At 34.6% G+C, this 24,806-nt stretch overlaps 3 protein-coding genes across 7 annotated transcripts; 2 read left to right on the forward strand and 1 right to left on the reverse strand.

Moving 5' to 3' along the window:
- Positions 1 to 771: 771 nt before the first annotated feature.
- On the forward strand, positions 772 to 12,860 carry LOC108473543 (serine/threonine-protein kinase BLUS1-like). Of its 5 annotated transcripts, none has more exons than XM_017775180.2 (21): positions 773 to 1,224; positions 2,283 to 2,537; positions 2,638 to 2,762; positions 2,901 to 2,945; positions 3,421 to 3,502; positions 3,613 to 3,681; positions 3,827 to 3,997; positions 4,089 to 4,154; positions 4,302 to 4,370; positions 4,499 to 4,570; positions 4,736 to 5,076; positions 5,804 to 5,937; positions 6,056 to 6,150; positions 6,219 to 6,257; positions 6,357 to 6,416; positions 11,629 to 11,730; positions 11,833 to 11,874; positions 11,983 to 12,035; positions 12,121 to 12,191; positions 12,296 to 12,347; positions 12,508 to 12,860. In XM_017775180.2, exons 1-20 carry the CDS (start codon positions 1,063 to 1,065, stop codon positions 12,298 to 12,300), a joined length of 2,058 nt encoding a protein of 685 aa, XP_017630669.1. In that variant the 5' UTR covers positions 773 to 1,062; the 3' UTR covers positions 12,301 to 12,347; positions 12,508 to 12,860. The 5 variants fall into 5 exon arrangements, with proteins under 5 accessions (XP_052887919.1, XP_017630669.1, XP_017630670.1 ...); XM_017775179.2 differs by having other exon boundaries at positions 778 to 1,224; positions 11,833 to 11,884; XM_017775181.2 differs by lacking the exon at positions 11,833 to 11,874.
- A 2,927-nt stretch (positions 12,861 to 15,787) lies between these two features.
- On the forward strand, positions 15,788 to 18,903 carry LOC108473863 (uncharacterized). Its single transcript, XM_017775657.2, has 9 exons — positions 15,788 to 16,089; positions 16,206 to 16,386; positions 16,670 to 16,814; positions 16,889 to 17,057; positions 17,198 to 17,468; positions 17,601 to 17,866; positions 17,942 to 18,157; positions 18,371 to 18,479; positions 18,580 to 18,903. The coding sequence occupies exons 2-9, from the start codon at positions 16,236 to 16,238 to the stop codon at positions 18,639 to 18,641; spliced, it is 1,389 nt and encodes a 462-aa protein (XP_017631146.1). The 5' UTR covers positions 15,788 to 16,089; positions 16,206 to 16,235; the 3' UTR covers positions 18,642 to 18,903.
- Positions 18,874 to 22,923, reverse strand: LOC108473861 (oligopeptide transporter 7-like). Its single transcript, XM_017775655.2, has 7 exons — positions 22,444 to 22,923; positions 21,833 to 22,356; positions 21,642 to 21,739; positions 20,429 to 20,998; positions 20,093 to 20,348; positions 19,807 to 19,989; positions 18,874 to 19,721 (listed from the first exon to the last, which is right to left on the reverse strand). The coding sequence occupies exons 1-7, from the start codon at positions 22,478 to 22,480 to the stop codon at positions 19,110 to 19,112; spliced, it is 2,280 nt and encodes a 759-aa protein (XP_017631144.1). The 5' UTR covers positions 22,481 to 22,923; the 3' UTR covers positions 18,874 to 19,109.
- Between the last annotated feature and the right edge of the window lie 1,883 nt (positions 22,924 to 24,806).

The following is a 24,806-nucleotide window of genomic DNA, read 5'->3' on the forward strand; positions in this document are numbered from 1 at the left end:
GTTTGGTACTAGTGAGCAATAGGTTGTGGGATGTAATGGTAAAGATACGGCATGTGGGGTGGCGTGTATGTGTTTACGTATTGGTAGACTCTCATCGATGTCAAGGTTCTCGGGTAATAACGTTGCGGCGAAATGTGACACGTATGAGAGTTTTGATAAACAATTTTGGGATACTTTTGTTTTATTAACAAAGTTGAACTTAATTAATCATATCGTCGACAATGTCAACATCATTGTTTATTATGATTTTAATCTTATAAATTTTATTTTTTATATCACAAATTTTCTGATAACTTAATATAGTTTTATGAGTTTATTAAAAAGTCATGTTATAATACTTAGCAAATTTGAGCCTAAATTTTACTACTAAATAACTGGAGCGAGCTTTTCCTATAATAAAACAATTTTAATTAAATAATTATAATGCAATTTTATAAAAAAATTACTTATTCTAATTTTTAAAATAAGTAATAATAATTGGTAACATATTAGCTAGAATTTTTAAAAGATTTTATACAAAACATTATTTATATAATTTTAAAATTTTAAATATTTATGCAATGATAAAATTAATACTATATGATATATAATATTTTTATGGTATTAAAATATAATATTTAAATAACATATATATAAAGTATTTTATAATATTTTTAGAAAATACTATTTTATAATAGTGGTGAGAATGAAAATTTTAAAGTTAATATAATATATTATACTAGTTTTAATTTAGAAATACAAACAATTAATCCATCGCCAATTGAAGTAACCATCTAATCCACGTGTCAAAAACTCATTCATGTAAGCATCAAACAGCGACGTCAGCATCCACCCGATTTTCTCTCTTTCCTTCACACCAGACGCCTACTCTCTAAATCGCAACTAATGGCGTCAACGGATCAAAAAAGCACTTAACCAAACAATCAATCAATAGTTAGAAAAGAAAAGACAACAGCGGCCGTTTTACTTCAATTCTTCTGCCGGCGACTTTGAGTGACGATTTCTAGGCGGCTATTGGTTTTATCTTCCAAGTGCGGTTTAAGGCTTCAGTGTGTGCGGGGAATGGGAGGGAGTCGGGGTTATTCGGCGAATCCTAGCGACTACAAGCTTCTAGAAGAGATTGGTTATGGCGCCAGTGCTACTGTTTATAGAGCGATCTATCTTCCTTTTAACGACGTTGTAGCTATCAAGTGTTTGGATCTCGATCGTTGCAACAGTAATCTGGTTCGGCTTTTTTCGTTCTTAATTGATTATTAGTTTTCGATTTTTTTCTTTATCTTTTACTGTTTCTAGTCAAATAAATGACTGTAACTTAATTTGATTTTAGTTAGTTATGATTATAGATGTTGTCTTACTAAAACTGGAAATGATTGTGGGTTTCTCTGATTGAAATTCGTTTTTTTGAATTCGGAGTATATTAGGTCTTGAATTATGATTAAATTGAATTTCTTTCTCTTGCTATTTGTTCCTTTTCGAAAATTTCTAAATTGAAAGTTGTTCCTTCCATTGCTTATGAGGAAGCTAGAAAAACCAACTTAATTTGTTATTCGAATCATACAATTTAAATATGACCTTCCTTTTGTAGCATCCGTTCTATTTATTTAGCTGAGGCATTTCAGTGCTGAATTGACATTTGCTACTGCGCGTAATAGTGTGTCCACATTCCATCATTACTTAAATCTAGGTATCTTCCATCGGGGAACACTTCACAACGCTGCCACCACTGAATATTTGGGATTTTTCTTTTTCGTTTTTCTATGAAAGTATCTGTGAGTTTGTAATATGCACATAGAGGAATTGAATTATTGTGGAGTTGATATGTCAAGGCGATGATTATGTTCTCACAGAATTTTTGCTACACAATATGAGAAAAAACTGAGAGATTTGAGTTTAAATTTGTCACTTGTTTGTGGTGGGATTAATATCCTGTTCTGCTAAACTGTTTTCTAAACAAAGGAGACAGCTCTACTCTCTTTACGTTTCTTATCCTTTCCTTAGTTTCCTCTTAATCCAAACAAAGCCTTAGTTCCGATTCATGCATATTCAACTTCTGGAATGTTTGTTGTTTTATATATAGGTCATCAATCACTCTACTGAAAAGGTTATAAATTTGATAATAATATAATCACTCAATATGTCTGCATGCCGCAATTTACTTTGGCTATTGGAATTTTATTTATCATGAGAGATACAGTTTAGGTCTGTATTTCTACTCTTCATGTTAGTGGATGCATCCTCTGTTTATGATATACTGACTCTTGATGGCTAATGCTCTTTTGTAGGATGACATACGTAGGGAAGCTCAAACAATGAGTTTGATTGATCACCCAAATGTTATACGGGCATATTGTTCATTTGTAGTTGACCGTAACCTGTGGGTAGTCATGCCATTCATGTCGGAGGGTTCTTGTTTGCACCTCATGAAGATAGCTTACCCTGATGGACTTGAAGAGCCTGCCATTGGTTCTATTCTGAAAGAAGCACTTAAAGCTTTAGATTATCTTCATCGGCAAGGACATATTCATCGAGATGTTAAGGTCATTGCATGTTTGACATTATTTTATCCAAATGATTTTATCATTCCTGTGCTTTGAATTTCTTTTCATTTTTTTTTTTTTGTTGTATTTGACATTATAGGCTGGGAACATACTGCTTGATAACAATGGCACAGTAAAGCTTGCTGACTTTGGTGTTTCAGCTTGCATGTTTGATGCAGGAGATAGACAACGTTCTAGAAATACCTTTGTTGGGACTCCTTGCTGGTGAGCTATCTTTGTCAAACTGGTCAAAGGATTGGCTTTATCCTCTGCTCATCTCCAGTCTGATGCTTTTGACAGAGTTCAATTTTTTTTCTTTTCTTTTTTAATTATTTGATATCCCTATATATCCTTTCTGTGCAGGATGGCACCAGAGGTCTTGCAGCCAGGAAGTGGATATAATTCCAAGTGAGTTTCAATATGTGTTTATGATTTTAAAAATGACTTTAGGTCTTAGAATTTTTCCCAAATACATTGGATCAACATACAAGTAAGCATGTATCTTAGGGGACGTAAGTATTTTCCTCTTCTTGGTAGCAAGGGTTGGTTGTGATTTGAACCTAAAAGTTGCCCTGATTTGGTCCAGGCAAGTTATTTGTTCCAAAACCTCAAATTTCATTTTATCTATTCATCATAGCTTTCTGTTGAAGTACCTATGTACCTCAAAGCCATCAGCTTTGCATATTCATTGCAATGCATGTTAAAATATTAACATGGTATTATGGCAATCTGGTTGTATTTGTATAGCTATTAGGTTTGGATTGCATTGAATATGGCTTCGGTGCTTATAGAGTCGATGTAACTTGGTATATTTAGAGAAATGATCCATTTTGTTTTCCACCATATTTTTGTAATTTTATTAATTGGTTGCATTATTGCACAGGGCTGATATATGGTCATTTGGGATAACAGCATTGGAGTTGGCTCATGGTCATGCACCTTTTTCAAAATATCCACCAATGAAGGTATCTAATCCCATTTGAAAAAATATTAAATGGTGAGCAATGAGGGTTTGATATATGAGTTCTTAGTCAACATTTTATGTTTTAAAACTTTGCCTTCTAACAATAAACAGGTTCTCTTAATGACCATACAAAATGCTCCCCCGGGACTTGATTATGATCGTGATAAGAAGTTCTCTAAGGTACTGCTATTCTTTCTGGATACAGTGACATGCATTTTATTTGTCAATACGTACACATAATGTTCATTGGGGTGTTTAATTGTGTTTTACAATTGCTTATTTGTCATAGCAAATTTCTAATTAAAGGACTTCCAGTTGTAATCAGTCTTTTAAAGAAATGGTTGCCATGTGCCTGGTGAAAGATCAAACAAAGAGGCCTACTGCAGAGAAATTATTAAAGCACTCCTTTTTCAAGCATGCAAAGCCTCCTGAGCTTTCCTTGAAGAAATTATTTTCTGATCTGCCACCACTTTGGAATCGTGTGAAAGCTCTTCAGGTTGCTGATCTCACTGCCACAGCTCACATGCAGGTGTTTTGTATATTTTTCCACAATGTTTGTCTAATGTAATCCTTCTTCTTTTCTGCAGCTTAAAGATGCTGCACAACTAGCTCTAAAGAAAATGCCTTCAGCAGAACAAGAAGCTTTATCACAGGTTAGGAGTCATCAATCAGAAGTTATCTTTATCTTAAATTGTATTTGCCTTTGCTTCAAATAACATATCTGTGAAAGTTTTAGCTGTTGAGTTGGGTACATTTGTATTTTCTTACTGCTGGGGTGTTATCTTGTCTTTGTTTGTCAGAGTGAGTATCAAAGAGGAGTTAGTGCCTGGAATTTTGATCTTGACGATTTGAAAGCGCAAGCATCTTTGGTAGGACATATTTTTAGCTTTACCTTTAATAATAAATATTTTAATATAGAGACGTAGTATGCGATTTAATTTCTTTAATGATTATATCAATTAGTGTATGCTAAATTTTTTCACTTTAACATTCTAAGGTCTGTGATGATGATGACATTCATGAGTGCAAAGATGATGATGAAAGCATGAAATCAAGCCTTGGTCATAAGGTCAGCAGTTGTTTTTTTTTTTTTGCCTCAGAAATCTTTGATACATCTTTGGACTAGGTTGAAATACTACCTTCCGTACTTATGTAACTTGAAATTGTATCTTTATCAAATTTGTCCTTTCTAACAAACTACATAATTGGTTCTTATTATTGGCTGACATGACAGGCTACAGCTTACTGTGACCCTAGTTTGGGAAAGTTGAGTTTAAATAGGGAAGTATCTCAGGCTGAATGTAGAGGTCCAGGGAGTATCGAGTTATTACAAATTGATTGCTTGAATGGAAAGGGAAAGAATCTGGAATGCGCTATAGTTGAAGCTGGTTGCCAGGAGATTCTCGGTTTGAAGAAAAATGGATCAATCATTGATGTTATGGGATCAACTTCAGAAAAGGATGTGGTCTTAACCAGGGCTAATACAGTGAAACCTAGGGAAACCCAAACCGGGCCACTCACACCTGGTGTTGTTCTCAGTCGTTCATCTTCAGATTGGGTTCATAACTCTGAAAGGTCAGCTGTATTTCATGCTTAGGTTTGCTTGGGTGTTCCATATGACTTCTCTCTATGGGCATTTAAACTGATATGAACCTGTTATTATCCACGTGATCTTTTTTTTTTTTTGGCATAAGCATGAGCACATTTGATTCTAATTTTAGTCTAAATTGGAGCTTATAACATGGGAACGGGACTCAATCTGCTATATGACTGCTGTAAGCCATGATTAGGATTTTAACTTCAAACATGAATGTAGGTCTTTCTTTTTGGACTGTTCTATTGCCTGTGGTTGTGAGAATAGATGCATTCTATAAATTGGGCTACTTAATTCAGTCACATGTTTTTACTGTGCTGCTGAATTATGTTTTATTAAACATGGTTTAAAAGTTGAGCTAGTAAAAATATACTGCTGTTTTGGGTTATTTTTTAGCTCTCTCCACCCCCAAAAAAAAAAAAAAAACACAAAACAGAAGGGAAACTCAAGTCTTGATTCCATTGATCTTTGGGTTGATTCAACCAAACATTGATAATGATGGATTGTTTTAAAGTTACATATATATTATAGTTTCCTGTGTTATTTGTTATTGCTTTGGCCTTGTTTTGGTTTAGAAATTGAAGAATAGGAAAGTGATTTAGCTCATTTGGTTTCATATGTGATTAATTTCTTGTCTATTTTAGCCTAAGAAAATAAAGTGGAAGAGAAAATTGTAGATGTTAAAGCCTATGGTCTGCTGATGATTAGGTTTGAGAATGAAAGTTTACTTGCAAATGAGAGAGTTCGTCAAGTTCGTAAAGCACCAAGCTTTAGTGGTCCATTGATGCTTCCTAATCGAGCATCTGGGAACAGCTTATCAGCTCCAATTAAACCATCAGGAGGTAACAAATTCATAGCATTTAGGATCATTATTGTTTTCTTATCACCTGGGTCACCACCAGTGCTACTATTAGCTGCTAGGATATACATATATTATAGCAAACTTTTCTCCTACAACAGGGTTTAGGGATTCTCTGGATGAGAAGTCAAAGGCTAATCTGGTGCAAATTAAAGGTCGATTTTCAGTAACATCAGAAAATTTAGATCTTGTAAAGGTAAGACTCAATTTTAATTCTATATTTGTTCTCCCATGCAACTTCACTAACCGAATATTAATTTCTAGGATATTCCTTTAGGTACAGTTTCACGCCGATCTTTGCAGGTGGGCTATTGGTTTTTGGCTCTTTGCTTAAATATTATTATGTTAACAATATTAATTGTCCACTTCTTATTGGTTGCTCTGTTTCTTCTTGAGTTTCAGACTTCACCTATCAGAAAGTCTGCTAGCGTAGGGGATTGGATACTTGAATCAAAAAAAGTGGTTTGTGATCTATATCTTTCCTTCAACGTGGTTGATTATGAATTTTTGTACTGTTTCATTTATTGCAACATTTTGCATCTTGAAGCTTAAGGATCTCTTATTAACAGAGGAACTGGTATTAAGGTGTGTGCCCAGGTAATAAGGTGAGGCACAAATCAAGGAAAGTTCCTCTCTTCCTTCTGGTGGGAGACACCTTTATTGAGGCACATGCCATTGAAAAGTGTAGGAATATTCTGTAAATATTTTAAGAATATTTTGTAGATATTTTTTTTATTAAAATCCCTTATTTTAAGGGATCATATCTCCTATTTAGTATCTTTCCTAACTTAGAGTTTCCTAAAGTAGTGTCATAGGTTGTATATAAAACTCGATTTATGTTCTATTTAGTATAAAAATACTCGATTTCTACATGGTATCACTTAGGTTACGATTTCTTTTCAACCTAGACCATGTCCAAACTCCTTCTCCTACTTCGGAGATTACTTCAAATCCGAAAATTTTTCTAGTTCCGATGCTCCATCGATTCGTCGTCGACTATCACCGCCATCGATTGAATGGCAACAATTTTCTTGAATGGTCCCAATCGGTTAAGATTTTTCTCTTGGGCGAGAAAGATTGGACTACGTTTCGTGAAATCAAGAAGCTCTTGTGGATCGATGCTGGTTTTGCTAAGTGGATGCGTGACAATGGTCAGTTATGACTTGGCTCCTTCATTCCATGACCCCAGTATAAGCGAAACTTTCTTCTTTACACCACGTACCGCTGAAATTTGGAGTGCAGTCCATGAAACCTACTCTAGCACGGATAACATTGCTGAATTATATCATGTTGAAGATCAAGCACCACTCTTAAACAAGGAACCATGCTGTTATCTCTACTACAATACCCTTATCGCTCTTTGGCAACAATTAGATTTGTATGCACATTATGATTGGGTAGATCCAAGAGATCTTGCTCTTTATCAACAAATTGTTACTCAACGAAGACTTTTCAATTTCTCCAAGGCTTAAATAAGAACACGGACGAGGTTCGCGGCAGGTCTGGCTATTTCTCCTCTTCCCTCCTTCGAGAGGCTTTCTATGGTCAAGAAGGAAGAAAGCCAAGGTGTGTGATGTTGTCGATGAACCATCTTCCACTTCGAAAGATCGCGCTTCTATCGACCCATCAATCATCTCCTCTTCCAAACAGGGAGACCTTGGTGTGATCATTGCAAAAGCCCGCCACTCTAAGGAGAAGTGTTGGAAGCTTCATGGTAAGCCTCGGATGGAAGTCCAAGCACTCTCAAGATAATAAATCAAGCCTTGTTGCCACCTCGTCACTAGTTTCACTAAAGAACAGATTGTTGAACTTCAAAACTATTTGGAAAGTTTCAAGGGTCTTGTGAGGGTAATCTGGTCGTAAAAGATCCGAAGGTAACCTTTCTTCTCTGCATTTTCTCCTCCTAGTTGACTCCTAATTGGATCCTCGATTCGGTGCTACTGGATCATATGATCGGTAACAAGGCATTGTTTCACAATTTTTCCATACCTTTGGTAAAGTCACAAAAGCGGTGATGGTACCTTGTGCAAAATAGAGGACATGGCAATCGTTATTCTCAATGAACAGATTGCACTTAAAATGTTCTCTTTGTACCAAATCGGCGTGCAATCTCATCTCTGTTAGTAAATTGTCCACAGACTTGCACCGCTCTGTAATTTTTAATGATCGTGATTGTACTTTGCGAACCGAACTCAAGAAGATGATTGGTAAGGCCACTTGCATAATGGTCTCTACATCCTCCCTACCTCTCCTAAAATCGAGATCTCCAAGTCATTTACCGCTTTAGGAAAAGTTGATATCTGTTATGTTATGGCACTTTCGTTTAGGCCATCCTAGTTTCCAATACCTTGCAAAATTGTTTCTGCTCTATTCATTAATAAAAGGCCTAATTCTTTTTCTTGCAAAGTTTGCTCTCTTGCCAAACATACTAAATCATCTTATTTTCCTTCTACATACAAGCCTTCTTACCCTTTTGCTTTGATCCATAGTGATATTTGGGGCCCTTCTCGGGTGAAGAATGCTGATAATTGTAAGTGGTTTATCACTTTTATTGATGATCACATGAGGATAACTTGGACTTATTTGCTGAAAGATAAATCTGAAACTGCTAGTGTTTTTGTGCAATTTTATAACATGGTTCTCACTCAATTTGGGTCTAAAATCCAGCTCTTTAAACTGATAATGGCGTGAATTTTTGCTAGGTCTTTAGGTGATCTTTTTAAGGAAAAAGGCATAGTTCAGATTAGTTCTTGTGTTGGAATCCTGACAAAGCGGCATTGCCGAAAGAAAAAATAGGCACCTTCTTGAAGTTACTCGTTCTTCTATTTACCACTAATGTTCCTAAATATTTGTGGGGAAGCCTTATTAATCGCCACATATTTAATCAACCGGATGCCTAGTAAGGTTTTAAAATTTCAAACGCCTCAATCTATATTTTTGCAGCACTTTCCTCATTTTAAGCCTATCTCCTCCATTCTGCCACTTAAAATTTTTGGCTGCACTGTTTTTATCCAAAATATTGCTCCTAATAAGTCCAAGTTAGATCCTAAGTCTTTAAAATGTGTATTGGTTGGGTATTCTTCACTTAAGAAGGGTTATAAATGCTATCATCCTCCTTCTAAACGATTTTTCACCACTATGGATATAACATTTAATGAGCAGGATTCCTATTTCACTCAGGCTGAAATTCAGGGGGAAACATGGAGTGATTTTCAGCCACAACAGGTATCTCCTCCTAATCTTCATTCTCAACCTTCAGAATTGCCATTTTGTTCGCCATTACCTGCAGATCTGTCACCTGTGAATGCTCCCATTGATTCTCCTGTAGTACCTATGACTAATTCACCTACACCCACTTTAAACACTCTTCCTGAAAATACACCTACTCCAATTGACAGTCTTCTAAAAACACCACCACCCAAACGACTTCGTGTCTACACAAGAAAAGAAGACATATCCCCGAGACTGCTTTTGCAATCGATTCTTGCCGAGAATTGGATTTGGGTCCGATTGTTTAAATGGAAGAAGAAATCAGAAGTCCACTACTCTAGATGACTTTCCTATTGCTATTAGAAAAGGGGTTAGACAAGTGCACCAAGCATCCTATTGAAAAATTTATGGTTATAATTCATTGATGCCGTCTTTTCAAGCATTTACAGCAACTTTGGATAAAGGATGTGTTCCCACAAGCATAGTGAAGTCAGTAAAGGATCCAAAATGGAGAAGGGTCATTGAAGAGGAAATTTGTGCACTAGAGAAAATGCTACTTGGACCATTATAGACCTTCCTCAAGGAAAAAAGGTCGTCGGTGTAAATGGATCTTTGCTGTAAAGTATAACTCCAATGGCGGTATCCAACGATACAAAGCTAGACTAGTGGCGAGGTTTCACGCAAACATATGGGATAGACTTCACAGAAACTTTTGCACCTGTGGCAAAGCTTAACACTATTCGAGTACTCCTAAGTTTGGCTGTAAATTGCGATTGGAAATTACACCAACTTGATGTAAAAAACGCATTTCTTAATGGCAAGCTTGAGGAAGAAGTCTATATGCAATTGCCACCTGGCTCAAAGTCTATTGAAGGTAGCAACAAGGTTTGCAAGCTCAACAAGTCTCTATACGGGTTAAAACAATCACCCAGAGCTTGGTTTGAGAGGTTCACTAAAGTCATTCTTCAAAATGGCTACAAGCAGTCCCTTGCCGATCATACGCTTTTCATCAAGGTAACTTCTACAAATAAGAAAGCTATCCTAATTGTGTATGTGGATGACATCATTCTTACTGGAGATGATGAGGAAGAGATTAGCAATTTGAAGAAGTTGTTAAACAGGGAATTCGAAACCAAGGACTTGGGAAAGCTAAGGTAAATGGAGGTGGCAAGATCAAAAGAAGGACTTGTGATCAACCAGAGAAAGTATGTACTTGATTTACTCAAAGAAGCTGGTTTTCTTGGTCGTAAGCGGTGATACACCAATGGAGGCAAACTTGAGATTCAATAAAGAAGATGAGTCCTTAGTAGACAGAGAGAAATTTCAAAGGTTAGTTGGGAAACTAATCTACTTATCCTTGACAAGGCCGATATAGCTTTTCCGTAAATGTGATAAGTCAACACATGACTAATCCTCATGAAGAGCATATGGCAGCAGCAAATAGAATTCTCAAGTACTTGAAGAAAACTCCGGACACGGCTTAATGTTTAAGAAGACACAAGATGAATCTGTTAAGATTTTTACAGACTCTAGTTGGGCTGGAGATCTCACCGAAAGAAGATCCACTAGTGGGTACTGCACTTTTGTTTGGGGTAACCTTACAACTTGGAGAAGTAAGAAACAATCTGTTGTTTCAAGAAGTAGTGCTGAAGCTGAATTTAGAGCACTAGCTTTGGGGATATCTGAAGGAATTTGGCTACTTAAATTACTAAAAGAACTTGGCACAAATCGGAGGATCACTTTGAAGTTTTGTGATAATCAATCGCCATTCAGATTGCCAAGAACCCAGTTCAACATGACCGAACAAAGCATGTTGAAATTGATAGGCATTTTATTGCTGATCAAGTCAACAAAAGACAGCCACTCTTTCTTACATTCCTTCAGAAGGACAGATTGCAGACATTCTTACCAAGGCTTTGCCAAAACCTGTGTTCAATAAATTCCTATTCAAGCTGGGATTATACAATGTATATTCTCCAGCTTGAGGGGGAGTGTAGGAATATTCTGTAAATATTTTAGGAATATTTTGTAGATATTTTTTTTATTAAAATCCCTTATTTTAAGGGATCATATCTCCTATTTAGTATCTTTCCTAACTTAGAGTTTCCTAAAGTAGTGTCATAGGTTGTATATAAAAACTCTGATTTATGTTCTATTTAGTATAAAAAATACTCTGATTTCTACAAAAAGGCACAGAAAGACTTTCCTCACTCAACCAACTTTTTTCTGTTTGTTTATAATACAGCGAGCTGATAGTAGCAAAAAGAATGACTTGTTATTTTGCTTCAGTAAAGGAAAGGTGCTAACATCCATGTATTAACAACTTGATAACCACACTTTATGGAAATCAAGTATATATTCATCTCATCTTTTATGTAGCCCTATTGATCTGCTAATGGAAGCTTTCCAGTATGTTGCTGCACTAAATAAATAAGTTGTTTTCTTATGGACCATTTCTTTTCAGCCTATCAATCATGCCCCTAAGGATTTGACCAATGGTAGTGTGTCCGCATCGATTTTTACAACTCACCTTCAAAATCTTTTCCAGCAAACCTCACTTCAACAGGTAGAGACTTTGAGCTGAGACAGTATCTTATTTTGTTTATAGATTGAGTGTCTGCCATAAAGATGAATGATGTTCTCACTGGAAATTTCTTCTGCATGCTAGGGTCTTATCGTGAATTTGTTGAATAGCTTGCAGTCAGCTGAGGTTGTAGATGGTCAGTGAAAGCTGATCTTCCTATTACTTTGGCATGATTAAACTAGGAAATACAGTGTTTAGCAGTGTACTAATCATTTTTCTATTTTGTTTTTCCAGCCTCACAAAATGGAAAGTTGCCTCTTCTACCTCGTTCCGAGAGCAATGGGAATGTGAGAGCTTGTCTTTGTTTAGTGTTAAGTAATTTCAAGTGGTTTCTTCTTTTGTCCCTCTCTGATCTTCGTGTTGTTTGAATAGGTTGAACTTGAAACAGCAGCTTCTGAGAGGGAGCGTCTACTGCTCGGCAAGATCTCAGAGCTACAATCTAGGTCGGTTGTCATGCATTCTATACCAAGTAATTTTGTACCTTGGTTTCCCACTACACATCCAACTTTCTCCTGATAGTCTCTTCGTTGAACGCTTATTGTGGCAGAATGATGAATTTGAGGGATGAATTGAATGCTGAAAAGTTGAGATATGAAGAGGTGAGTTTCTTACAGAGTTTTTATATAAATGAGAATAGCAGCTTCTACTTTATTCTACGATTGTGGTGTCACTGATTAGAAAAAAAGAAAAAAGAAGCACATGATATATGGAGTAATGATGGGTTAGTAGGGGGTGATGATTTGAACAATGAAAATGCAGTTGCAACAAGAACTAAGGCTCATGGCTGGTGCGGAAGAGAATGGGGATGATGCTGCGTGAAAAAGAATGGGGGCGTCGTCAACAACGTTAGAAACAGAATACGGCAGGGAGTTCTATTAATTACTGAATAAGCAAATGTTATGCGTACATGACGAGGATGTTTTCTTCCATATTTCCATGTAAATATAATTTATATCCCAGAGTGCATAGCAGAGGCAAAGCTCATTTATTATTAATTTATTATGGAACGTAACCTATAAGCTTTGGCTTTCTGTAAAGAACATCTTTTGTATATTATTAGTGAAAATTGTATATACATATATATACGAAAGTTATTGAAATTTGCAAACAAACCATTTAATATCTTATTATTTCAACTCCTTTGAACTTGTCTTTTATTACCTTGAATTGTTTTTATCTTTATAAAATCGCACTATTTTAGTATTAAAAACAATCTTCATTTTCTTCCTTGCTTTCCTCTCGCATATATCCCAAGCTCTTTCACCTGTCACTACCTTTCAAAATCCCTCCACTAAAAGGTTACATAATTTATGCTGCTTGGATTTACGTTAAGGGTTAATATATGTTAGTACCAAAAGTATTTAGTTTATGTTTAAATTTTTTATATCTAGTTAGTATTTGAATATGTATTCTTTCATTCAAGTTGATACTTTTGCACCAAGATTGTTAATTTTCTTGCTTATGTGACATTGATAACCAATTCAAAGATGACATGTGGTAACTTTTTAACATGTCACGTGGTAAACATAATTAAAAAATAAAGAACTTTAAAAATATATACATTAATAAAAAATATAATTTCTTTTGACATCAAGACCTAAACAAACGTTTGTCCATATACATTTGAATATGGACACCTATTTTATCCGATTTATTCTAGATATGTTTTTTTAATGAGTTTATATTTTTAAATTTTTTATAAAATGTTTTTAAGGTTATTGTTATTTTGAAATATATATACAATTTAAATTTATAAAAATGTAAAAAAACCTATAATATTTTGAACAATATATAAATTTATAAAAAATTAAAAATATATAAAATTATTAAAAGCACGTCCAGAAGGACTGGGCAATGCTCCATCCAAGTTTATTCTTGATATCAACTGTTTTATTAATTTATATATTTTAAAATTTTATATATTTTAATTTCAAAATAATAATATAAATAGATGATATTTTATTAAAAATTAAATATATAAACCTACTAAAAAATTGGAATGAATTTGATTTGTATTTGGACAATCATTGTCCAAATTCATTGTCAATGTTAAAAAATTATATTTTTATTAATTTATATATTTTTACATATTCATTTTATTTTTATATATACTTACTACATGACATGCTGAGAGAATACTATGTGTCACCTCGAATTGACTATTAATACATGTTAGTATAGACTAACGGTGTTTGTGAAGAGATACCAACTTAAGTGACATAATGTAAGTTTAAATACTAATTAGATAAAAATAAATAAATACCTACTAAATAGTTTTGGACAAGTTCAAGAAACAATATATCTATATATATAAATAGAAATATTAAAGCTATATATGTTATATATTTTAACGATTACAAATTACTATAAAATTAAAGTAATTTTAACATTTTCGTAATTATTTTGTATGCTTCAAATATGATTATCTAGCTATTTATTTAATTAAAAAACTTTCAACCAATAACTATATATTAAAATTTCTTTTATTAGTATCATAGAAACATAAACATGAGATGTATTTAAAATTTCACTTCCATAAGAAGTTGAATTATATTCTATGGAAGTATTATTAAAATATTAATTATATTAAGAATTATAAAAAAACATTATGATAAAACAAAATTATTTTAAAATAAAAAAATTTAGATAAATATATATATATTTTCTAATTCTTAATATAAATTTTAATATATTAGTAAGAAATTACTTTCATTTCTCGATCCGGTTTGGATGAACCCGATCTAATACTTTCCTTTTTTGCCCAAACACTCAAATTTAATACTTGAAAGTTAATTGTTTTAGTCTCGAAACTCAAAACATTGTAATTGATGTTTTTAAAATATTAATATTCTTTCACTAACTTTGTTATTAATTTATGCATTAAATGTCAGCTCAAATATAATATGAAACATATTTAAAAATACACTGTTAGGAATCGACCGGATTAAACAATGAACAAGAAAAATAACAGAAAAAATTGAGAAATTAAACACACAAATTTACCGTGAAAAAACTCCTCCAAAGAGGATAAAAAACCACGGGCAAAGATAATTTTACTATAATGGCAAAAAAACGAAGAGTACAAAAGATGGAGATAAAAACTAAATCCCGAAAACAAAGAACTCTCAAAACGTAAATACAAAATTCTCTAAATGTGTTATGAGTTCTAATCTCTAATGGGTGTATTTTTTTAAAGTTGTAAAAGAGCCTATTTATAGGCTAAATTCATAGGTCAAATAATAATAAAATAATCTAAATTAATCGGTGTTTGATTGAAATAAGTAAACAGAGTTTAAGCGAAAGATTATTTCTCAAATTTGACTGAAAATAAGAATCATATTTAACATACACTAATCAAATTTTATTTTTATAAAATATTAAGAAATTTCCATAATTCATCTCCACCCTTAAATAAAAAGATAAAACTTTCTTGGGCACACTTGCAAAATATTAATATTATGATTTTTAATTCATATAATAATTATATTAAGAAAGTCATTAAATTGTATATTATTTTATTAAATTATATTTAATAATAATAATGTTAAAATATGATTAAATTATTTATTATTATTTTTAATAAAAATATATTTAATAATAATTTTATTAAAATTTAATAACAATAACAATAATTATCTACTTTCAAAAATTCCGCTAAAGGTATTTTGATCATTTAAGCCTTTTCCTTATACTATTACAACATCTATTCCATTCAACCAAACAAAAAATACTATTAAAGTTCTATTCCATTCCATTCAACCAAACAATTGAATTACTGATTACAGCTCTATTCCATTACAACTTTATTCCACTGTAACTTTATTCAATTACAGCGAACCAAATGTACTCTAAGACTCAATCGGCACGAATAAAATTTTAAATATGCATATATCTTCTGTATGAACAACTTTTATATATATATATATATATAAAGAAATAATACTTTTAAATTTTAGTGATAGCGAATGTTATTTTAAGATATTAAATCTAAGCTATCTATCCACTAAATACACGTGTATCTAAAATTTAATTGGTTTATTTTAAATATACTTTACACCAACTAAAGACCAGCATGACTAAAACCATTATTGATATGATATAGATAAATGGAGGAGTGATTAAAAGTTATGAAGTTAGAATACTAACTTAAAATAAAGACGATAGTTTGAGAGTTGTTTTGGAATTAAGCCATAAAATAATGAAAAGAAAAGAAAGCGCAAATTCCCCGGGAAAATCACGAAACAAGGGGATCCGCCTCTGCCAGTCAGCCTTAAGATATAGGAATGAAAACAGGGGAGACACACATAGTCGCACCCCCTACCGATCTCCCTCATAGAAAATGTCAATTCCTCGCTTCATGCCAATTGGCTCTCCTTTGCTTTTTCTAGATTTTACAGTTATCCCATGCTTTCACTAATCTCTGTCTCTCTGTTTTTCATCCGGGTCCTCATTACCAGGCCAAAAGAAGAAGAAGAAGAATAGCTGCAATGGAACCATTTTACTTGGTGGTATTCGGGTCTCTGGCCTCCCTGGTTGCAGTACTGGAGCTGAGCAAAACAAGCAAAGATCGTTTTAGTACCTCCACTGCTTTCAATTCTTTCAAAAACAACTATCTTGTTGTATACTCTCTGATGATGGGTATTCTATCTTTGTGCTAGTTTACATGAAATTTGATTTTCTTATCTGGGTTTCATCTAGAATTTCCTTATATTTTTATGTTTTGTTTAAGGAAATCCGTGCTTTATGCCTAGTTTCTCCTGTTTTGGTTTTTCTAATCTTGGTGTTTATTGTACTCAAATTCAGATAATTAAGGATTTGCATTTCATTTGATGAATCTTCATTTGAATTGGCAATCATCTGTTTGCTTATCGTTCCGAAACTGATTATGTTGATCATAAAATTAAAAAAAAAAAAAAAACAGCTGGGGATTGGTTGCAGGGGCCATATGTTTACTACCTTTACAGTCATTACGGATTTGGGAAGGGGGAGATTGGTCACCTTTTCATTGCTGGTTTTGGATCTTCCATGTTGTTTGGTACAGTGGTTGGATCTTTAGCGGACAAAAGGTAAGATGTTGGGTTGTTTTAGACTCCTCACCCAACTTTCTATCCTTACTGGGTTCCCTGCATTCTGAATTCAGGGGTCGAAAGAGGGCTTGTGTCACTTACTGCATAACTTACATACTGAGCTGCATTACCAAACATTCTCCTCAGTACAGGGTTTTAATGCTAGGACGAGTCTTGGGTGGCATTGCAACTTCCCTTCTTTTCTCAGCCTTCGAATCTTGGCTTGTTGCTGAACACAACAAGGTGTGTCATTGCTACCTTCGTTGGTTCAACCTGCAATTTGATGGAACTGTTTTAAGCTTCGGGTTTTATAGTTTCTGTACTTGTGTTTGTTTTGGTGATTGCCTTGATTCTGAATCTGATTACAATTTTGGATTTGACAGCGAGGTTTTGATCAACAGTGGCTTTCTATAACATTCGCAAAGGCAATATTTCTTGGAAATGGATTGATGGCAATTTTATCTGGGTTGTTTGGTAATGTACTAGTGGATAGTTTGAAATTAGGTCCTGTTGCTCCATTTGATGCTGCATCTTGCTTCCTTTCAATTGGCATGATAATTATACTGTCCACATGGACTGAAAATTATGGTGACCCTTCGGAAAACAAGGATTTGCTTACTCAATTCAAGGGTGCCGCTGCTGCCATTGCTGCTGGTAATTCTAACCATCACTTACGATGAATGCCTAGGCTACCAACAATGAACTTTTTTGTTGGGTATTTTTTTCTGTTTTAGTCTGTATGATATGCTGGGAAATATACTAAAGCAAGATCCATGTTTCTATCAGATGAGAAAATTACATTGTTGGGTGCTATACAATCGCTGTTTGAAGGTTCAATGTACACCTTTGTGTTCCTATGGACACCTGCTTTGAGCCCAAATGACGAGGACATTCCGCACGGTTTCATATTTGCGACATTCATGTTATCTTCAATGCTTGGAAGTTCCATTGCCTCACGATTGCTGGCTCACCCTCCTCCAAGAGTTGAGAGCTATATGCAGACTGTATTCATGCTCTCCTCAATAGCCCTACTACTTCCTGTTGTCACAAATGTACGTATTTTTGCACATATTTTCTCCATTCTCCCAAAAGCGCCCCTGAAAATTAACTCTTTTAAGTCTCAACAGTTGTTGGTAGCACCATCAAACGTGAAAGGTGGGAGCATCTCATTTTCTGGGTGTATCCAGCTCATTGGTTTCTGCATATTTGAAGCTTGCGTTGGGATATTCTGGCCATCTATCATGAAGATGAGGTCTCAATACATTCCTGAGGAAGCAAGAAGCACTATCATGAACTTCTTTCGCATTCCTCTCAACATCTTTGTCTGCATTGCATTATACAATGTTAGTCTACCATTTAACCTTTTTTTTCTTGTTTCGATAATGCCACCGCAACAAGTAAAAAATCTTTTTGTAAATGGTTGAATAGAACTTTCTATAGTTTTAAGTTTAACCAGTTGACATGCTGTGAGCTGAATGTTATTAAGTTACCTGTCAGTCACCAAGGTTCATATGGTTTTTAATTTTGTTGCAAATGCAATCTTGTTTCTTTGAAAGGTAAAAGCACTTCCCATGACCGTCATGTTTGGCATGTGCTCGGCTTTCCTTTTCGTGGCATCTTTATTGCAGAGGCGTCTTATGGTGATTGCGGAGATACACAAGTCGAGTAAGTTGTGCACTTGGCTTTTTCATTCTTCTATACGCTTCACCTTGGAGCTTCATAGTGTCTAAAAAGCAACTTTCTTTTGTAATAAATCTTACTGCAGGATCACAAGATTGGCTAAATATGGAAGAGATGGATCCAGAGGGAGTTCCACTAAATGGTTAATTGATTTCAGAGGGAATAAACTTCTGACACTAAACTGTTTTAGTGCTTGCAGCAAGAGCCATTCTCTTGTAAAAACAATGACAGAAATATAGCTTTTAGGTCTTTTTTTGATTCAGGAAATATAGTTCAGAGCTCCTTGATATTGTCTTTTTGAGCTTTCATAATTTTTTTACCTTATGTTGTTCTGGAAACAACTTGCAACTAAAATGGCTATGAAAATTGAAAATCCAAATTGTAAGAATAAGAGAATTTATAATTACAAGTTGCATCTCGTTCCATTTTACACCAAGCATGCAATACTATGCTTAAATCTTAGCTTGAAATTCATGTACAAAAGCACTTGACAGTTTAAATGGAATTCCTGCTCGAAAGCAATATATAAACAGATGTGTTGGTATGCAATTTCCTACTTAACCAAGGTATACTTGTTCAAGATTCACAGAGCAACTAATTTTAGGAATACTATAACTAGGTGAAGAGTGGGCAGCCTTCCACCTTAATACCTTGGGCTGTTGGACAGCTAGCCAGTGGGCATCCATCCAGATCATTTCCCCACCAATCTAAACTAATATTTTCTAATCCCAAGCACAAATATAGCAGCACACCCATAAAAGCAAGCCCAGCATCGAGTGCCCCTGAAAGAACGTAATTGTATCGTTGCCATAAATCCGGTCGATACCTATACACCACGAAGCCAGACAGGAAGCCAACAATGATCCATGTAGTATAGTTGACTGCAGTAGCTGGTGGCATCATGCCTGTCGCACCTATCAGGACTGGCATGTTGATGAGCCTGATCCATTCTTGACTAGGGAAGGCCTTGGAGGCCAACCAGACAAGTAGGGGAGCCACTGCTCCTGCAAGGAAGAACCAATTGACTGCCTCGTAAGTTCCCAAGTCCCCGAAAATTCTGCGGGGTGCTATTAAACCCCAGATGACAGAAGCATCATAAAACACGGTATCACTTGGACATGTCCACACGCTGTTGGAGGCCGTTGTGTCGCAAATATCAGGGATGTTCTCCATCAGCCACCAGGCAGTTCCCAGGTACACAAAGCAAGCAATGAGGGTTCCCACGATCTAAGACAAATGAGGAAGCAACTGTCAAATTAGTGGGAAATAAACATTCAGCAGAAGTAAAAGAAAAAACTACTTTTACTGAGACCTGTGCCATGAACATTGTTCTAGGCGGAATTTTCATATAGTGACCAAGCTTGAAGTCTTGCAGGAAGGTAATGGCCTGTGTCATGCTTATATATCCGTACACCTTGAAGCACATATTAGCTACAGGATATCCTGGATATATATAACCGATTATATATTCGGTGATGATGTTCAAACCTGGTGTCTGCAACATAAATCTATCAGAGATGTAAAGTTGCATATGAATTATTTTTAAGATGTTCAGACAACTTAATAAATTGTAACTCTGGCAGAATATGATGGATTACCTGGTTTGTAATGGCTGTAATGATGCCTATTGGAAGTGTGAATACAATGGCAATGCCACATGCTAATAGAACCCCCCACCATGGAAGCTGAAGTTGATCATTGTAGTACTGACAGGCAAATACGGTGGCTGCAATATTAACCAAAAGGATGCACACAAACCACCATTCTGGGACTTGCTTATACTTCCTCATGAGTCTGGTGTGTATGTCCATTTTTTTCTCCTGGAAACTAGCTTTGCTTTGCTCCCATATTTCTCTGCAAAACTGTAATCTTCAACATTCCATTCAAGACAAACTCAAGCCTAACTGACCTTTGGTTATTAAAATATGATTTACCTTCCATGGAAGAGCCCAACATGAACAATTGTGGCAGTTAGTGCAGCGAAACCAACACCATAAGTCATTGCAAAAAATGTGCTAAGGTATAGAGGTCCTTCTTTCTCATAAGCGGCAACATCAAGGTGAAAATTGGAATCAATGATAGCAGTGATATTGTATTCTTGGCCTGTGGAGGTGAAGAGAGTATCGGAGAAAATGGGGAAGGTTTTGGCGGAGTAGACATTAAGCCAGTAGCAGATGGGAGTCAAAACATACATGACGAAGATATATCCCGCAGCAACATTTGCGGTGGCAAACCATGGGCTTGCAAGTGGGCTACCAAGATAAGAGGAGATGGTAGACCAGTCCAAACCAATAGCACCGATTCCTAACCCGTAAAGGCCGGAACCGAGTTGTTGGGCTAGCACAGATTTGGGGAATATCCAGCATATCCAAGAGAGGGAAGTTAGCATTTGGAAAAGGTAGCCAGGGAAGACATAGTAAGCAAAACTGCAAATGAAGGCAATTAGGAAGAATTGGGTTCTGGTCACCCCACCGTTGGCCCTCTCTTCCTTCTCGTGGAGAGCCCTGTCATGATCCCATGTTTGAACAACTGTTATAAATAATGGGTCAAAATATTTTAAGAACCTAAGTTTAGCGCCCTAAGCCCTAGTAAGCAGACGATAATGTTCTTTTAGTTATTTTTAGGTTTGACATTTTTTAATTTGATATTTAAGTATTTTTTTATTTGATATATACTTTTCTTGATATCTAATTTTTTTGATTAATTTTGATATTTTTTTAATTTAATAATTAATTTTTTTCTCAATTTAATATCTAAATTTGTCAAATGTTTCTCTAATATACTAATAATGTTATTATTTTATGAGATAGAAAAATAATGAATTTAAGACTAACATAAGCAGATTATATGAAATTTGTATAATATTTTGACAAGTTTAGATATCAAACTGAAAAAAAAAAAGGGTTAAGTACGGAATTAAAAAGAAAAAAGTGTGAAGTTAAAATATCAAATATTATATTAACTGAACTTGGTGTAGATTCTCATCAGTCAGGTCCAGCTAAGATTTCCCAGCGGAACACTAAAACTTAGCATCGCTATCAGCGTCAGAAAATGAAATCCGAGTTAATAGGCAACTATAGAAAACTACAAAATCGCCGGAACCTGGGAATATCCGTCCGGCAATAATACAAACCATAATCGGATTACCTAAAGAGAGAAACTTGAACAAGATTTGCAGGCCACCACATAGCTGCTGGTTCCACTAGGTACCTCCTGAATATACCAGCCCATCCGAACCCCAACACCTACCATTCAAAACCCACCAAACTATTTAATTACAACCAAACCAATACACACACACATCAATGCAGCAAGGAATCGACAAAACAGGAACAGACCTGAGTAGTTAGGATGACAATCAAGGAGACAAAGAAAGTAATGTGCTGCTTGTAAAACACCTTCACAACAGTCACAACATGGATGGCATAAACGCTGCCAGCTCCAGAGTTGGCAAAGATTGTAATAAGAACATGTTCTTTGACATTGAAGGGCCCTGGATTCAGGGTGAATTCCCAGCGACTTCCTTTGAAGAAAACACGTTTTGTTATCTTGGCGGCCATCAATTGGCCAAGAGGAACCACTGCAATCTGGGCTGAGATAGCCGTGATTGTCAAGGGTTCTGTGCGGTACCAAAAGAACTGATTAAGAAACGATAACAGGAAACATGAAATGGTGCCTAACACCCACATTCGAAACGTCAGCACTGGTAGCGAAGGGTCATCTGTGGTTGGTACGGTTAAGGCCACTTGTCTCACCGGTGAATTTTCTTCTTCTTCCACTTCTTTGATCTCTGCTTCAGATTTTGATGCCAAGGCCTTTGACCTTGATGATGATAGATTGCTATCATCTTCATCCTTAGATACTGCAAATAAACGACAACAAAAACATCAAGATTCATTGGGTTTTACACATTGAAACACACACACACAAAACAAAGAAGAAAACTCACTGAGAGGAGCTCTTATCTCATCTTTGGATTCTTGCATGGCTTGCTTCTGTTCCTTGGCCACTCAAGCAAAAGACAAAAAGGATATACGTATTCTAACTTTATAATTATAGCATGTTTTAGCGGAAAATGCCCTGCCGTGAGTTCAACAACTATTGGGAATACTAGATAAGCTGTAAAAATTGATTCATACATTAACTATATAAATTAATGTTGGGGTCGACCAACCAGCCTTTCTGCTGGTCCACCTCCAGCGGTGAGACACCTTGTTTGCCTTCTGTTCATTTCTGTCGACATTGTGTTAAATTTAGTATATTGAAAAGAATCTCAAATTTATCATTTCTATTAAAGCAATGTTTGTTCTGAATTTATATAATTAAGAGATTTGAATCCAAAATTTGGAAAATTTAACCCAACAAAGAAGGGAAGGTACAGAGTTTCTCCAACCTAACCCTTCCAGCTAACAAAACAGGTATACCTGAATGTCTTAAATGATTATCTAATGAGATTCAAGAATCTTGTGTCGTCCTGACAATTACATATATACCAAAATACCCCTTTTTTTTTACCATGTCTTTTATTTTTTTGCGGATCTATGTTTGGACGCTTTGTTTCATATTTTTACTTTGATATTTATTTATTTTTATTTTGATATTAATTTTTTTCTTTCAGTTTATTTAAAATTACGGATATTATGTGTCATATTTTATTGATAATAATTTTCTATTTAAAAATAAAATAAATAAAATGATAGTTTAGATATTAAATTTTTTAAAAAATCAAAGTAAAAGCCGCTAACATGAAACTCAACGTTTATGCATTTTTTATTGTAGACAATACCTTAGCTTTAACACCTATCTTACAACTCACCCATACAACCATTGATGGAAAAGATCCATCATACATATGTGCTTAGCACAAGGAATAGTAAGTGTATTAATCTGATCAAGGAAATTTAGTCTAACTACGAAGTCATAGTCATTGAGTGATATTACCTCAAATTTTCCTTTTCATGATAGTGTCCTCCAAGTTACAATTCCATTTCTTTTGTTCTGCCCATGGGTAGAAGATTTTTTGAGTTTACTGTCTTCATCCACCTAATTGCTTTCTCAACTTTGAATCCAAATCTCTTAATAGTCTTTACAAAATTAACAAATTTGTTGTACTTGTTTTATAAAAAAATTTTATATTGGGTGTGATAATCATTTTGTAGGGTGTAGTATATATATATGTGGCACTTGTCACGCCCTCAATTCTCTTGTGGAGTTTAAAAAACTCTGCAAGCAATGTATGAAATAATTATCCTCAGTAAAATATCCTAAAAATTATTGTTAATCGTTTCACAAATTTCAAAAGATGGGTGAAAAAAAAGTACATAGATTTATTAAAATTTTATATAAAAATAAATAAAATTTTAGTTAAAATGGTAAAATCAGAGTGCCTTAGGTTCAAAAATCACAATGTCTGGGATTTTATTTTATTTTATATAAAAATATTTAAAAGACAAAAAAGCCTTCACAATAATAAAATTTTGTAATAATAATTTTTTAGTCATTTCCCAATTGAATTGGTATTTAGTTGACTTGTGACACCATTTATCAGCCTACCCGACAAAGTCTTTGTATCTAGTTATGATTTGGCATATAGTTGGTAAAATAAGGATAGATATGAGTAAGTAAAACTTTTGTCTTGGCTAAGTATAGAATTATGTATATTTCACCATTTGGCAAACTCTTAGTTTTGGCGAGTTTGTGGCTTGGCGGACTCTTCTGTTAAATATCTATCGAACCTAGATGCTTTAGGCGAACTCTTTAAGGTCGCAACTGTTTAGATTCATTTATTATTTAAGTATGGTAATTTGGTTAGTTAAATTGAGATTTAGTTAGAACGAAACTAGACTACTGTAGATGATAAGACTTAAATTATGTTAAGTGCACTTAATCACGAGAATCAAGAGAGTTAGTGGAATTATCTGATTTTTTCACTAGTCCTTGTCTCCGAGCTTAAGTATATAAGGATAGTAGTGGTCTTTTTGAACACTTTTATGTTTTTTTTCTTCTTCCTTGATTTCCTTTGAAAACTCTTTAAAAAGCTAAGTTCTAAAAAGAAAAAAAACCCTCATCGAAGTAAGGTTTGCAGTATTCAACTAACTTCTACGTTAGTACCAACTCACTAGTAATTACTGATGAACCCTAGGTTACCCTCTAAGTCATTTACGTGTTTCTCATTCTGCATGCATATATGTTAGAATAGTGTGTGAGGAAGGAAACTTCTTAGTTCTAGATTAAGTGTTGTTGATTCTTGCATACATCATCAGATTTGATCAATTGATGATGTGATATGTTTAATTATCTTTATTTTCGCTC

Source organism: Gossypium arboreum, chromosome 8 (assembly GCF_025698485.1).
Source record: "Gossypium arboreum isolate Shixiya-1 chromosome 8, ASM2569848v2, whole genome shotgun sequence".
Classification (NCBI taxonomy): domain Eukaryota; kingdom Viridiplantae; phylum Streptophyta; class Magnoliopsida; order Malvales; family Malvaceae; genus Gossypium; species Gossypium arboreum.

Excerpts from the sequence above, each read along its gene's own strand:
- LOC108473543 (XM_017775179.2), top strand. The coding sequence starts at position 1,063 with ATGGGAGGGAGTCGGGGTTATTCGGCGAATCCTAGCGACTACAAGCTT. Across the intron at positions 2,763-2,900 it reads TTTGTTGGGACTCCTTGCTG|GATGGCACCAGAGGTCTTGC; the intron begins GTGAGCTATCTT and ends CTTTCTGTGCAG. Across the intron at positions 3,503-3,612 it reads CAAAATATCCACCAATGAAG|GTTCTCTTAATGACCATACA; the intron begins GTATCTAATCCC and ends AACAATAAACAG.
- LOC108473863 (XM_017775657.2), top strand. The coding sequence starts at position 16,236 with ATGGAACCATTTTACTTGGTGGTATTCGGGTCTCTGGCCTCCCTGGTT. Across the intron at positions 17,469-17,600 it reads CGCTGCTGCCATTGCTGCTG|ATGAGAAAATTACATTGTTG; the intron begins GTAATTCTAACC and ends TGTTTCTATCAG. Across the intron at positions 17,867-17,941 it reads TACTTCCTGTTGTCACAAAT|TTGTTGGTAGCACCATCAAA; the intron begins GTACGTATTTTT and ends AAGTCTCAACAG.
- LOC108473861 (XM_017775655.2), bottom strand. The coding sequence starts at position 22,480 with ATGCAAGAATCCAAAGATGAGATAAGAGCTCCTCTCA. Across the intron at positions 20,349-20,428 it reads GTTGGGCTCTTCCATGGAAG|AGAAATATGGGAGCAAAGCA; the intron begins GTAAATCATATT and ends ACAGTTTTGCAG. Across the intron at positions 19,990-20,092 it reads TTACAGCCATTACAAACCAG|ACACCAGGTTTGAACATCAT; the intron begins GTAATCCATCAT and ends TTTATGTTGCAG.